The sequence below is a fragment of the Mobula birostris genome, chromosome 22, assembly GCF_030028105.1.
Source record: "Mobula birostris isolate sMobBir1 chromosome 22, sMobBir1.hap1, whole genome shotgun sequence".
NCBI classification, from domain to species: Eukaryota; Metazoa; Chordata; class Chondrichthyes; order Myliobatiformes; family Myliobatidae; genus Mobula; species Mobula birostris.
Window position 1 is genome coordinate 15,579,466 of NC_092391.1, and position 15,835 is coordinate 15,595,300.

The 15,835-nt window shown below is 39.3% G+C and overlaps 1 protein-coding gene across 4 annotated transcripts in view; it reads left to right on the forward strand.

The window, feature by feature from the left end:
* Nucleotides 1–12,817, forward strand: part of setx (senataxin) — a 98,943-nt gene extending 86,126 nt beyond the window's left edge. For all 4 annotated transcript variants that reach the window (XM_072240101.1, XM_072240100.1, XM_072240099.1 and 1 more), the window contains 3 exons: nt 6,298–6,396; nt 7,605–7,692; nt 9,680–12,817. In XM_072240101.1, the coding sequence (XP_072096202.1) occupies nt 6,298–6,396; nt 7,605–7,692; nt 9,680–10,432 (940 nt within the window). In that variant the 3' untranslated portion in view covers nt 10,433–12,817. The remainder of the gene's footprint in view (nt 1–6,297; nt 6,397–7,604; nt 7,693–9,679) is intronic.
* The last annotated feature ends 3,018 nt before the right edge of the window (nt 12,818–15,835 follow it).

The following is a 15,835-nucleotide window of genomic DNA, read 5'->3' on the forward strand; positions in this document are numbered from 1 at the left end:
AGTGTCTCGTGGTGCTGCTCCTGTTAGATAACTACCAACTACTGTCCTTTTTGTGCAGCCTTGATTCTGATTTTCCCTCTGATTACAAACATTTGACCTGGTACAGCAAGCTGACTGAAATGAAACCCTTGGTTTTTCATAGGATTGTTGAGGGGAAGCATGTTCATGAATTTGGTAAGTGAGACTGAAGACACTGATTACGAATAAGTGCATTAACCATTTATTTACAGACAAGCAGTAAAATATTCAACCAAACATCTAACTCAAACAAGTACTCATCTAAGCCACCCTGTTACAAAAACTATGGCACTAAATAAACAGATACTTCGCTGAGTGTTCACATGGGGCCTCCTATATCTACAGCATACTTTCCTAGTGGTTCTTCAGCATCTCAGTGTTTCCTCTGAAGACAAAGGAAAGAGCCCAAGTCTGTTACATGTGCTGTTCAAGTCAAGTTAAGTTTGTTATTTAACTATATACATATATATAATGTATATAGAAATGAGACGTTTCTCTAAACCAGGGTGTAAAGCACAATAGCACACATAACACATGATAACATATGAAGATAAGGATAAAATCTACAGATGAGTCACACATAAATAACAAACTAAAGTGCATTAATATTAAATATTGTAAGGTATGGAACAGCTTAACCAGTGACACTTCGAATACAACGTGGCAGAGAGTTTAAACGCCTAATGGCCTGGGGGAAGAAACAGTTTCTCATCCTGACCATTCTTGTTTTAATGCATTGTAGTCTTCTGCCTGATGGTAGAAAGTCAAAGGGGTTGCTGGATGAATGGGTGGGATCCTTAATAATACAAAGGGCCCTGCGTACGCAGCGCTCCTGATTACCCCTGATGTGGCCAGAACCCAAAACCGGTGCCACGATATGCAAAATAATCAATGGAAAAGAGCTAATGTGTCCTTCAAATGGGCCAATCAATGACTAGCATGGCAGAAGCGGCTTTTGTCTGACAAGTAAGCTGACATTTCACATTACAAGAACGTAGAATAATATAGTGCAGAAACTGGTTCTTTGGCCCACAAGGTTGTGCCAAACTAATTAAATTAGTAATCAAATGTTCAAGTAAACTGATCCTTTCTGCCTATACAATATCCATATCCTTCCATTTCCTGCATGTTCATCTGCTTATCTAAAAGCCTCTTCTTTGCCTCCATGACCACCCCTGACAAATACAGTCCAGGCACCCGCAACTGTGTGTATATATAAAACACAAACAAACTTGCTCCACACATTTCCTTTGAACTTAATCCCCTCTCATCTTAAATGCTTACCCTTTGGTATTAGACATTTTAGTCCTGTGATATAAGATACTACTGTCTGCTCCATCTGTACCTCTCAATCTTTTAAGCCTCTATCTGATATCCTCTTAGTCTCTCCAGAGAAAACTACCCATGTTTGCCCAACTTCTCCTTATAGCACACAAACTCGAATCCACACAGCGCCCTGGTAAACCTGTCCTGCACCCTCTCTAAAACCTTGACATCTTTCCTCTAATGAGGTAACCAGAACTGATGCAATACTCCAGATGCAGCTTAGCTAGAGTTTTATAAGGCTGCAACATACTTCCCAACTCTTGAACTCCATTCCTTAATTAATCAAGTCAACCATGCCATATGCTTTTTTTTTTATCACCCTATCAACCTGTTTGTAGCCACTTTAAGGGACCTATGGATTTGGACTCCTACATCTCTCTGCTCATTATAGTGTTAAGAGTCTTGCTATTGAAAGTGTCTTTACATGTGATTTCCTAAAGTGCAACATTTCACATTTGGCCAGGTTAATCTCTATCTGCCATTTTTCTGCACATATATGCAACTGAATATATGCTGCAATATCCTTTGCCATCTTCTACACTCTCCACAACAACACCAGTCTTCATATTATCTGCAAACTTACTAACTCACCCATCTATTTGCACCTAAGTCGTTTATCTCACACAGCAGATGTCCTAGTATGGATCTCTGTGGAACATCACTGATCACAGCCCTCTAGCCAGAATAAGTCCCATCAACCACTACCCTCCCTTTTCTATAGGCAAGCCAATTCTAAACCCAAAGAGCCAACTTACCATGGATCCCATGCATTTTAATCGTCTGGATGAGCCTCCCATGAGGGACTTGTCAAATGCCTTCATCCACAGCTCTTCCTTCATCAATCACCTTGGTCACCTCCTTGAAAAACTTAAATCAGGTTAGTAAGACATAATGTGCCTACGCAAAACCACGCTGATTGTCCCTAAATAGGTCATGGTTTTCCAAATACTCATATATTCTATCCCCAAGAATCCTCTCATGTGTTTTCCCTACCTCTGACGTGAGACAATAGTTTCCAGGATTATCTCTGTTTCTCTTTTTGAATAATGGACTATTACCTACTTGTCATTCCTCTGGAGCCTCACCTGTGGCTAGACAGGACACAGGTAGCGGTCAAGGCCCCAGTAATCTTATGTCCTGTCTCTCAATAATTTGGAGGTCTGTTTCATCAGGCTCTGGGCACCTATCCACCTTAATGCTCTTTAAGAGAATACTCCCTCCTTTATCTTGAAATGCCTAAACAAATTAGCACACTCCACACTGATCTTCTTAGCCTCCACGTCCTTCTCCTTGGTAAATACTGATGCAGAGTACTCATTTAGGACCTCACCTACATCCTCTCCCTCCAAGCACATGTTCCGTTCTTTATCCTTGAGTGGTCTGACCGTCTCCCTAGTTATCCTTTTGATGCATGTATAGAATGGCTTGGGATTCTCTTATTTATTAAAAATCCTTCTTGCTAAGGATTTTTCATAGTCCCTCCTGGCTTTCCTAGTTCCTTTATTGAGTTCTATTCTGGTTGCTTTATAACCCTCAAGGGCTCAGTTTGATTTTAGTTTCCCAAACCTTATATACGTTTCCTTTTACCTTGACTAATTTCACCAACTTGCCATCCTTTTCCTTCCTCCTTACTTGGAATATATCTGTCCTGTACTTTGCAGCTGATCTTTAAACACCCTCCATGTATCAGATATGGACTTGTCTAAAAGCAGCTGTTTCCAATTAACTTTCCTTTGTTCCTGCCTGATGCTCTTGTAATTTACCCTGCTCCAATTTAATACACTCTGACAAGCTTATCTATAACTATCTTAATCCTTAAGGAGTTACGATCACAGTTCCCTAACTCTTTTCCCACTGAAAGGTCAGTTACCTAGCCAGGCTCATTATTCAACATTAGGTCATGTAAGACCTGTCCTTTTGTTGGATTATCTACATGTCAATTTAAGAAACATAATAACATGAGAAATAGGAGCAGGAGTCGGCCATCTGGCCTGTCGAACCTGCTCTGCCATTCAATAAGATCATGGCTGATCTGGCCATGGACTCATCTCCACCTACCAGCCTTTTTCTCCATAACCCTTAATTCCCTACTGTACAAAAATCTATCCAACCTTGTCTTAAATATACTTACTGAGGTGGGCTCCACTGCTTCATTGTGCAGAGAATTCCACAGATTCACCACTCTCTAAGAAAAGCAGCTCCTCCTCATCTTCGTCCTAAATCTACTCAGCTGATTCTTCAGGCAATGTCCCCTAGTTCTAGTCTCACCTAGCAGTGGAAGCAACTTTCCTACCTCTGTCCTATCTATCCCTTTCATAATTTTATATATTTCTATGAGATCTCCTCTCATATTTTGTGTTCCAGTGAGTACAGTCCCAGGTGACTCAATTTCTCCTCATAATCTAACCCCCTCATTTCTAGAATCAACTTGGTGCTGGGTCCACAACTGTTTATGATATACATTAACGATCTGGAAGAGGGGACCAAGTGTAGTGTATCTAAGTTTGCTGATGATACTAAATTGAATGGAAAAGCAAATTGTGCAGAAAATATGGAGAGTCTGCAGAGAGATATATAGATAGGTTAAGTGGGTGTGCAGCAGTCTGGCAGATGGAGTACAATGTTGGTAAATGTGAGGTCATCTACTTTGGAAGGAAAAATGGAAGAGCAGATTATTATTTAAATGGTTAAAAAAAACTGCAGCATGATGCTCTGCAGAGGGACTTGGGAGTGCTTGTGCATGAATCACAAAAGGTTGGTTTGCAGATGCAGCAGGCTATCAAGAAGACAAATGGAATGTTGGCCTCCTTTGCTAGAGGGATTGAATTTAAGAGCAGGGAGGTTATGCTGCAACTGTACAGGGTACTGGTGAGGCCGCACCTGGAGTACTGCATGCAGTTCTAGTCTCCTTACTTGGTGAAGGATATACTGGGTTTGGAGGTATTGCAGAAGAAACCCTCCTGGATGTACCTAACAAATTCTGTCTTGTGCAAACCTCTTGCACTAAGGAAATTTCAGTCTATATAAGAGAAATTGAAGTCACCCACTGCAGCAACCCTGTTGTTTTTGCACCTTTTCCTAATCTGCATATCAATTCCTCAATGCCCTGCTAGTTATTTTGGTGGTGGTGGTCTCTAGTATAAATCCCATTCTTAATTTTGATGAGCCCTCCATTGTCTCTTCTGAATGAAGCTGCAGTATTGTTTGTGGTTAATAGTTCAATCCCTCCCTCCCCCCCTTTTTTTTTTAAACCACCTCCTCTGTCTTTCCTAAAACATAGGAGCCATGAAACCCTTAAGTATCTATTCATGTCACATTCTCAACCAAGTTTCTGTTATGGTCACAATATTGTTCTACCTTCTAGGTTCATCGCTCTTACCCATAATACTCCAAGCATCAAAATACACACATTTCAAGATATCCAAGATACCTTCTATTGCCTTGCTTCTGCCTGTTTTTACTCGTTACGATATCTACCTTCCTCTCAATCCCTCCACTTTCTGACCTGGTGCTCTGGTTTCCATCCCCCTGTTAAACTAGTTTAAATCCTCCCAATAGCATCAGCAAACCTCCTAGCCAGGATATGGTTGCTCCCCAGTTAAAGTGCAACCCGTCCTTGTACAAGTTACCCCTACTTCAAAAGAGCTTCCAATGATCCACAATGTGAAAACCTGCCCCCTGACTAATTCCTCAACTCTTCATTCATCTGTTATGTCTTTCTATTCCTGCTTTGACTAGCACATGACAGTGGGTGTAATCCAGAAATTACTACCTTCAATGTGATGCTTTTTTGGTCTCTCTACATTCACTGCATAGGACCTCATCCCCCTTTCTATCTATGTCATTGGCACCAATGTACACCACAGCCCTTGGCTGCTCATCCTATCCCTTGAGAATGTTCTTCAGCCACTGCGGGATATCCTCGACCTTGCAACCTGGTGGGAACACACCATCCAGACCACAGAATTTCCTTTCTGCCCCCCTAATGATCAAGGGACACTATAGCTTTGTCTGACTTTACCCTTCTCTGCTCAAAGGTGATCATAGTGCCACTGACCTGATTGCTGTTGTCGTACTTTAATAGGTCATTCTGCCCTCCGGGGGGGGGGGGGGGGAGGGTGTACTTGTTGCTGAGGGGAATCCTGCACGGACTGCTTGTTCCTCTTAACTTCTGGTGGTCACTCATCTCGCTGAAGCCTGTACTTTGGGTGTGACCATCTCAGTAAAAGTATTGTCAACGAAGCCTTCAGCTTCCTGGATGATTCTGATCCACTTCCGTTTCCTTGACCTTGTCCATCAGGAGCTGCACCTGGATGCACTTCATGTTCTTACACTTTGTGCACAACTCAATAAGAATTCAAGTCAAAGTGAAACCCCACCAAGTATTCGAAGGTGAAATTTAGGTTTGACTCAACGCAGTCTTTAAGGTGTTCTAGATATTTCAGTTTGTCCTTTGGAAACCGAAAAATAAAGGCCACAACTGGTGATTTTAAGGAGCAATTAAAGCAAATCTCATCACTTCCTAATGATAAGGGGTAAATGAACAAGTGTGTGCTCCTTGTCATTTTCAATTGGCCCACATTAGAAAGTACATAAATATTGAAGAAGCTGCAATCAGCTTACACTATGGTGTCCATTGTCTCAATAGTTTCCCAGTACTGAATGATGAGTCTTTTGCATAAACAGTGGTCAGAGGCCATTGCAGTCGGAATCTGAAGAATACCCTGTGCATGCCAGTTTGGAGTCCATTTCTTCACATTAGACTTGAACAGAGATAAAATTGATAGAGATGAGCATCGATTTGCTCAGATGGATAGAAGCAAAATTGTTTCAACATTCAGAATTTGTGTTTCTTTTCTGTAAATCTTCCTGTGTTGTGTCTTGTCATCTATGATTGTGTTTAAATATAATAAATTATATTTGTAATTCTAACGATTGTTTTCTGTTTTCCAGAGCAGTGCAAGTTGGTACAGTGGATGGATTCCAAGGATGCGAGAAGGATTGTATTATTGTTAGCTGCGTTAGGGCAAACAGTCTGCAGGGATCGATTGGGTGAAGTGATTTTTTTTTTTTCTGATCAACAGTTGGTCTTAACTGTCATATGCACTTTATGGGATTTACATCCAGAGCCCTCCCTGATTCCAAGCCTATCAATTCTCTTTTCAGCCATAGCTTGTCCATCTCAGGCTTGAATATATTCAATGATTCAGGGTCCATGGTGCTTAAGGAACAGAATTTAAAGATTCAATAACCATCTGAGAAAAGAAATTTCTCCTTTGGTCCATCTTAATTTGTTTCTCCTTTATTCTGAAACCCTGCTGTCTGGTCCTACACTCCTTTGAAGAAGAAAACATCTTTGCAACATCCATCTTTCAAACTTCCCAAAATAACTTATGTGTTTAAGATAAAGCCTTTTATTTTGGGAACAAAATGAATGATCCTGGTGTGAACCACCGCCAATTAGAGTATATGCCTACTGAAATAAAGAATCAAAATGGTATATGACACCAAAATTTTGTACAGTTGCAGCAGGATTGCTCTGCTTTTGTGCTTTATCCCCTTGCAAGTGCAACTGTACAGGAAAGTACAAGCACACCTTCCCATATTCCATCCTAGAAAACTGCACAATAACCAGTATACTGTATTTATTATAATTACAGTAACTATGCCAATTTAAAATCTGATACGGTATTGAAGGTTATATTTAATAATCATATTTAAAATTGTAAATCAGAAACAAGACCAATGGTGCCTTGTGCATTTTACATTGAGCGCTGGGATCAGTATCAGTGTGAATATAATACATTGCAAATGTTGTTATGTGGTGGGGAGGGGCAGTGCACTGAAGAATAGAGCTAGCATACCATGATCATCACAGAATGTATTTATATCTGCTTTTTTAGAAGTCAGTTTAAGAAAAGTTGTTTTGATGTATTGTTTTCAGAAACTTCTCCAGGCCAATTGCAAGTCCTAATGCTCCTCCTGGGGCTCTCCCTAAAAGTCACTTCTCTTTTTAAAAAAAGTAATCATTTTCTTCAGAAAATAGATGCTGCAAAAAATGTTCTAGCATTTTGTGATAAGCATGCAGAAACCTCATGGACACAAGGTTGAGAAAACCCCAGGTATAATTTAAAAAAAAACCCTGGCGCATTAATTTATAAGAATGAGTGTTGCTAGTTATTCGAAGTAACAATTATTTTATTCTCCTTTACATTTGTGTACTGGAAATGCCATTAAATAATCTTGAATCTTTTTTGCAGGTTCTTAGCAGACCGGCAACGAATGAATGTTACGATAACCCGAGCTCGTTTTAGTCTTTTCATTCTTGGACATTTGAAGACTCTTATGGTTAGTTCAAACATATTTGTATTATGATTTTCCAGGAGCTATTAGTTGACATGTCAAGCAGGATAAGAGTTTCAACAATAATGATTATAAATAATTATAAATCTACAGTATAATATAAACAATTTTAGTAGAAAACACTCTGCAGTTCAGGCTGAGTGTTTCCAGGAGAGAATGTTTCAGGTTGAGTGTGAACCAGGAAAGTGAGAAAATGCATAGAGTTATAGAGATAGTGGGGGGAGGATTGCTGGGGAAAATGGATGTATATCTCATAGTGTAAGGCCAGGATTGGCCATTTGATCCCAGTATTTACTCTGGTTATCTGTGGCTCACTTATAATGGTGGAAATAACTTCAGGTTGTTCTGCATGCTTTAAAAGTGAAAATTCATTGCAACTTTGAACGAATGGCCTATATCATTCGCTATTGTCTTAATTATTTACAAACGTTTGTATATAGTTCAGAGTTTTATTGTTCAAGATTTATATGCCTGGATGTCATAGTCAGTAGCTTAAAAAATGTCACTTCCTTGCTGACAACTGCACAGAGTTTACTCAGCTGCAGGGTACATACTTAAGACCATTTGGCCATAACTTATAGGAGCAGAATTAGGCCATTTGGTTCATCGAGTCTGCTCCACCATTTCATTATGGCTGATCCAATTTTCCCCTCAGCCCCAATCTTGTGCCTTCTCCCTGTATCCCTGACCAATCAAGAATCTTTCAACCTGTGCCTTAAATACGCATACAGACTTGGCTTCCACAGCTGCCTGTGGCAAAGAATTGCACAGATTCATCACCCTCTGGCTGAAGAAATTCCTCCTCATCTCCATTCTAAAAGGACAGCCCTTTATTCTGAGGCTGTGTCCTCCGGAATTAGACTCTCCCACCAGAGGAAACATCCTCTCCACATCCACTCTATCAGGGCCTTTCACCATATAGTAGGTTTCAATGAGGCCACTCCTCATTCTTCTGAATTCCAGTGAATACAGACTCAGAGCTGTCAGACACTCTTCATATGACAAGCCCTTCAATCCTGGAATCATTTTTGTGAATCCTGTCCAGTTTCAGCACATCACTTGCTCTTGTACGCTGGCTGGTCCAGTTTGTGCATGGTGCAGGCCTTTTGTGGCATCAATACATAGATAAAGAAGCATGATTGTTCAACCAATCACATTGAAGGATCCTCACCTAGACAGAAACACGGAATCTAAACCAGTCAATGTAAATTCATTTTAAATTGGGTACTGAGCATAGAATTAAGGTTGCTTAAAAAAATCTGGATTGAGAAAAACAGGATTTTTTGGGGGAACTTTGTAGCACTAAATGTTTCCTGAAGGAATGAGCTTCCATATTTGAAAAATAAATTCAATGAGTTTGAAAGATAATTCAGTGTATTTGAAAGGTACTGTAATTCAGCGAGTTTGTCTGATGGTAATTATCAATTATGCTATTTAAGATTTCAGTGCTGAATGTGTAAGCTGAAAATTTATCTGGCACTTTTAAGAAGCAACAAATACTCCAGATCAGGCCATTGCACATCTTTCAATACCATTCTTATGACTATGCTAATGGTAAATTTCTACTATTCCATAAAATTCAGGTTAATGTGTGATATTGCAGCTGAAAATAGAAAATCGAATAAATCATTGAGCACTGGCTTGAATGTAACGTGGATCGTGGAATGTAAGAGAAAAAACCTTTTTGACAGTGGTAAAAATGTCAAATTCGTGACCTTTTAAGTGTAGTGGAAATGGAATCAACCATTATCATTGTATTGGCACAAGAGAATAATTTTCAGAAAAGTGAGAAAAGGCGAGAGGGATGGGGCTGACAGGTTTGTCCTGCTTAAAGCTAACATGGACTTTTTAGTCAAAAACCTCTATAGTAGCAATTCTACATAGAGAGTTTGTCCATTATGTGTGAAAATGGAATAATATACAGTAAATGTGTTTGTCTTTTCTACTCTGCGTACTTTCTCCTCTATTTTAGGAAGATAAAGACTGGAATGCTTTGATTCAGGATGCTAAGAAACGAGGAGCCATTGTGAAAACGCGTGAAAGGGAATATAAAAAGGACTGTCTCAAAGTTACAAAACCAAGACCCGCTTTCCACAGAAACGTTTCGGATCCAGGTGCATACACAAATGAAAGGGAAGCTGTTCCTCCTCTCAAAAAATTCAGGAGGGAAAGTTTGAACTTAAATGCCACTACAAGTCAATTAACTGACAACAGCGGTGCACAAGTTCCCAAGCAACTGATCCCTCCCCAACCAACTGCACTGCACCAACAGTGTAGGCCACAGGCTTCAGCTGCTGTACAGCCTGCGGCATCGAGTACTGTTAGACATCCTCAGACATCAGTTAGGTCGGAGCAATCATCTCACTATAGACATAAGGATCCGAGATTGGCCCGAAGAGAGGCATTAGCCATAGAGGGTCAGCCACAATTAAAAGCTGATCAGTCTTTTTCAAAGTCAAGTGATGTTTTGCCACCACATTCATCCAGTGGTAGGCATGAGATAACACATTCTTCACACTTTGGACAGATGCCAAGAAATTCTGTTTCCTGGGCTGATGATGCTTCTACTTCCAAATCAAGTTTAGCTTTTCCTGCTGGGACTTCTGTGGATAGAGCTGGTAACGATATGGCATACAAGCTCAACAGATCTGTAAGTTCCAGGAGAGATGTAAATACTGAAAAAGAGAAAAAATATGATGGACAGCAAAAACAGAGAACGTATTGAAATGTTTGTTTTTAAGAGTATTCTATTAATGCTTTTGACTCTATTGCCCTCATACAAGGTTGGTGCAAAATGTGCTTCTCAAAATACATAATTGATTGGTGTAGAACCCATAGGATCATAGAATATGATGCATTTGTTTTACAGTTTTATTGCAGAACACCATTTTGTATTCTTGGCATTTGTCCTTTATCTTATTTACGTTTTCCTCACCCAAGCAGCCAGGTATCCTGCTTTAAGACTTCAGTCAGTGTTCATTTCTGACTGGCTGCCTGAATGTGTGCAAAAGCCTGTGTGGTTCGTTAGCAGTTTCCCTCGTTGGTATGGCTGGGTCTTTTCATAAAGGAGGCACAGATGCTGGGCCATTTCAGCTCATACACCAACAGCTCTCTCAATGACATCAGTATTTAACCGTAGTTTTTAAAGCAGTTCTGTGACAAAGCTAGAATCTTTAGTTGCAACATGTGCACAATTCCAGACTGATCTCATTGAGTCATTAGGTTTACGACATCAACCTCATCAACATAGATCATGATATCAAGGAAAAGCCTCAAGAATTTTAACTGTTTATCCAATACATTCTTGTAGCACATTTCTAAGTGACACATTATCTTTGAATGAGCACTTTTCAGAAAATTTGAAGTGTAATAGTAAGTTATAAGTGCACACCTTGTTCTTTTGCAATTTATTGAGAGTGGGTTTTAATACCTGGCACAGGATTAACAGGACTTGACCCCACCAGCTGTTAGCAATGCCTTTTCAGAAACTCGCAGTGCGAATGTCTATTGCATTATAAATTATTTTACTCAATGACAAAATGGTTTCAAGTAATCTAAGTAAAATAAATTACTCAGAAATGCAAATAGAGGAATAGTTGCTCTATAATATTTGCAAGGTGTTCTCTCCAGCCACAAACAGCTTGTGGTGGTCGTCTGCTTAGTAATTATTAGACTCTGTATATGCATCTGTTGATTTAAATTTGTAGGTAATATGTATATAATTGTTATTCCAAAGATTTGCATCATTGCAACTGGACAGTCATTGTATGTATAATTTTAAAGGTTCCAGTGTTTAAGGGATTTAAAGAATAAGCTTCAGAGCATTGTTTTTGGAAATGCCGAGGGGGTTAGTTATTGAGATGTATAAACACTGAAGTGAAGTTTTGTGCACACGTGTGTGTGAAGATGTCTGAACTAATGCAGTACTAGGATATACTGTGCTATTACAGAAGGCACATCACCTTCAGATTCCATACTAAAGGTTTGCAATGCTCCTTAAAATGATGAATGTCAGGCTTACAGGTTTCACAGAGTAGTCAGGACAAAATTTGTCATCTTTGGTCATTACGCAAAATAGTCCTTCTTGAGAGTGAGGATATTTGTGACTTTGTTTCCCTTCTCAACTCTCCCAGTAGAATAGTATAGATACTTTAAAATATATTGAATGTTTTCTTTGTTTACTTAATAAAATTGGTTTCTAAAATTTCATAAGCAGCATGCAGTTATCTAACTTTCTAGAAAACCTGATTCTGAGCATTTTGCAGGTGAAAACGGACTTTGCTCAACTTGCTGTATTTGAATACTGTTTTCTGTTTGTTCATGGACCAAAATTGGCACCATTTATAAATCAATTATATTGGACTACCTTAGTGCAGATGGAAATGTAATGTGAATAGAAAGTAACATGTTTTGGTCATTTGAGTACTGTGTTTGGAGTTTAAGCTGTTTCAAGATTTTGATGTAAATATTTCGTATGATTTTCATGACTTCCTTCATTGCCAAGACACTGTAAAATGTCATCAAATCCAATGATTTACCCAAGTGCCAGTTGTACCTTTACAGACTTGTTGTCCAAAAGCTGCAGTAATCCGAAAAACAGACATTTCTGTAGGTTTTACTACCATTGTTGCTTTGTTTGCAATAGCATGCTAATCTAATATCTATATTCCAACTCTGTCCAACATATCCATTCTAAATTTAAAAACAAATAACTAGAATATTTGTATGGCAGCTTCTTTCAAATTTTAATTTTATGTGGTCTAATATCCAGAAAAGTGTAAATAATCCGACATTATGTTGGTCATAAGAGTGCCAGATTTTGGACATCAAATCTGTATAGCTGAATAATCTGTAATTCATTGTAGCAAATTTTATTACATGATGTGTTTGTAAATCTGACATCAAAAGTTAATGAAATTTGAAAGATCAGTTCTGCTGTATGTAAATTCCTTGAATTTATTTGTACTCTACCCATTTATGAGTAGCAAATTTTTTTATATATAAAAGAAATCACTTGCATTCGGTGTTCGGCGAGTTAATGCATCAAGTGGTGTCTCACAGACATGTAAGGATGCTCTAAACAAAAAAAGTTTGTGGGTGCTGACATTGTTGAGCATCTTGTTTAAGTACTTGAGTACAAGATGAAGATCACAACTAGTAAACTTGAATCTTATAATATCCAGGTTGCACATGTTCTGTTCCTTGTTGATAAAGCAGTACCTCAACCTCTTGTTGTGAATTTTAAGTAATATTTTCCCCAAATTAAATGGGATACAAATTGCACGATTAGAATCCCAAACATATGTTGCTGGGTTCCTGAGCAGATCCAGCAGATAAGTTTCTAACTGATTTTGTTCAAGAAAAATACTGCATTAGTTCTTTCCCAAAGGTCAAAACTTCTGGAAATACAGTTATACGAGTATATTTCTTGCTCAAAGCACAAAATATATTTAAAACTAATTGGCATTTTATAACTAGTGATCAACATGCTCTTGGTTTAAAATAGAAAACTTTTTTTAATAAAGAAGCCTATTCCATAATGACTTCTACATCACACCAAAAAATTATAGGCAGTCCCCAAGTAAGAGTTCCATTCCTGAGAATTGTCCATAAGCTGACTTAACTGTAAGTCCAAAACATCCATTTCCTATCGCTACCCATATTGTATAATCCTAGCTATAATTCTTTCATTTTCTTATTACCTTAATACTTTCAAAATGTCTCAGAATTTCTGTAAAATCGGATTTCTGTAAGTCAGGTCTGGGAAAGCCTCTACTTGGTGTTGTGTATAAATATGTGCCACTGAATTAGTAACAGGAAAGGTCCATACAGGTCCTTAACCTGCTGTCAGTTAATAATATCTGGCTATGGCTTCACCCTGCATTTTCATTTTCCTGTGATAATTTTTCATTCTTGATTGCCAAATGTCTATCTGCCTCCATCTTAAAAATTCTGATTCTAAAATCAGCTTTTGATGAAGCAAGTTCCAAAGGCATTCAAAGTTCTGTGAGAAAAAAGTTTTGCCTGCTCTGTCATAAAAGGGCAGGCCCATATTTTTAAACTGACCTCTAGTTTTAGATTCTCCACATCTGCAGAAGACTCAAGACTCTGCAGAATCTTACAATCAAATTGGCTCTTATTCTTGCAACTTTGCTTCCTCACAACTTATTTTCTTATCTGTTTTCCTTCCCACCTACATAGCCCTCCGTTTTCCTATTTTCCATGTACCTATCTAAGAGTTTCTGAAATATCCATAGTGTATCTGCCTCTATCATCAGCCGGGAACAGCCAGAATAAGCTGCTAATACATTAAATACATGTGCAGAGTTGTCATGCTGTCCCTTATGTAGAGGAACAGCAGATGAAAAGATAAACACAAGATTCTGAAGATATAAATAATCTTCCAGAAATAGTAGGGGACTGGGGGTCTAGTGAGATGGAGGAACTGAGGGAAATACATGTTAGCAGGGAAGTGGTGTTAGGTAAATTGAAGGGATTAAAGGCAGATAACTCCCCAGGGCCAGATGGTCTGCATCCCAGAGTGCTTAAGAAAGTAGCCCAAGAAATAGTGGATGCATTAATGATAATTTTTCAAAACTCTTTAGATTCTGGATTAGTTCCTGAGGATTGGAGGGTGGCTAATGTAACCCCACTTTTTAAAAAAGGAGGGAGAGAGAAACCGGGGAATTATAGGCCAGTTAGCCTGACATCGGTGGTGGGGAAAATGCTAGAGTCAGTTATCAAAGATGTAATAACAGCACATTTGGAAAACGGTGAAATCATCGGACAAAGTCAGCATGGATTTGTGAAAGGAAAATCATGTCTGACGAATCTCATAGAATTTTTTGAGGATGTAACTAGTAGAGTGGATAGGGGAGCGAACCAGTGGATGTGGTATATTTGGATTTTCAAAAGGCTTTTGACAAGGTCCCACACAGGAGGTTAGTGTGCAAGCACACGGTATTGGGGGTATGGTATTGATGTGGATAGAGAATTGGTTGGCAAACAAGAAGCAAAGAGTGGGAATAAACGGGACCTTTCCAGAATGGCAGGCAGTGACTAGTGGTGTACCGCAAGGCTCAGTGCTAGGACCCCAGTCGTTCACAATATATATTAATGACTTAGACAAGGGAATTAAATGCAGCATCTCCAAGTTTGTGGATGACACGAAGTTGGGCGGCAGTGTTAGCTGTGAGGAGGATGCAGGGTGACTTGGATAGGTTAGGTAAGTGGGCAAATTCATGGCAGATGCAATTTAATGTGGATAAATGTGAGGTTATCCACTTTGGTGGCAAGAACAGGAAAACATTATTATCTGAATGGTGGCCAATTAGGAGAAGGGGAGGTGCAATGAGACCTGGGTGTCATTGTACACCAATCATTGAAAGTGAGCATGCAGGTACAGCAGGCGGTGAAGAAGGCGAATGGTATGCTGGCATTCATAGCAAGAGGATTCGAGTACAGGAGCAGGGAGGTACTACTGCAGTTGTACAAGGCCTTGGTGAGACCACACCTGGAGTATTGTGTGCAGTTTTGATCCCCTAATCTGAGGAAAGACATTCTTGCCATAGAGGGAGTACAAAGAAGGTTCACCAGATTGATTCCTGGGATGGCAGGACTTTCATATGATGAAAGACTGGATCGACTAGGCTTATACCCTCTGGAATTTAGAAGATTGAGGGGGGAATCTTATTGAAATGTATAAAATTCTAAAGGGATTGGACAGGCTAGGTGCAGGAAGATTGTTCCCGATGTTGGGGAAGTCCAGAACGAGGGGTCACAGTTTGAGGATAAAGGGGAAGCCTTTTAGGACCGAGATGATGAAAAACTTCTTCACACAGAGAGTGGTGAATCTGTGGAATTCTCTGCCACAGGAAACAGTTGATGCCAGTTCATTGGCTTATATATAGGAGGGAGTTAGATATGGCCCTTGTGGCTAAAGGGATCAGGGGGTATGGAGAGAAGGCAGGTACAGGGTTCTGAGTTGGATGATCAGCCATGATCATACTGAATGGTGGTGCAGGCTCAAAAGGCCAAATAGCCTACTCCTGCACCAATTTTCTATGTTTCTATATCATTCATAAAATTTAGTAGCTATCTCTTAATATAATGGTAGGCTTTGAGGCCC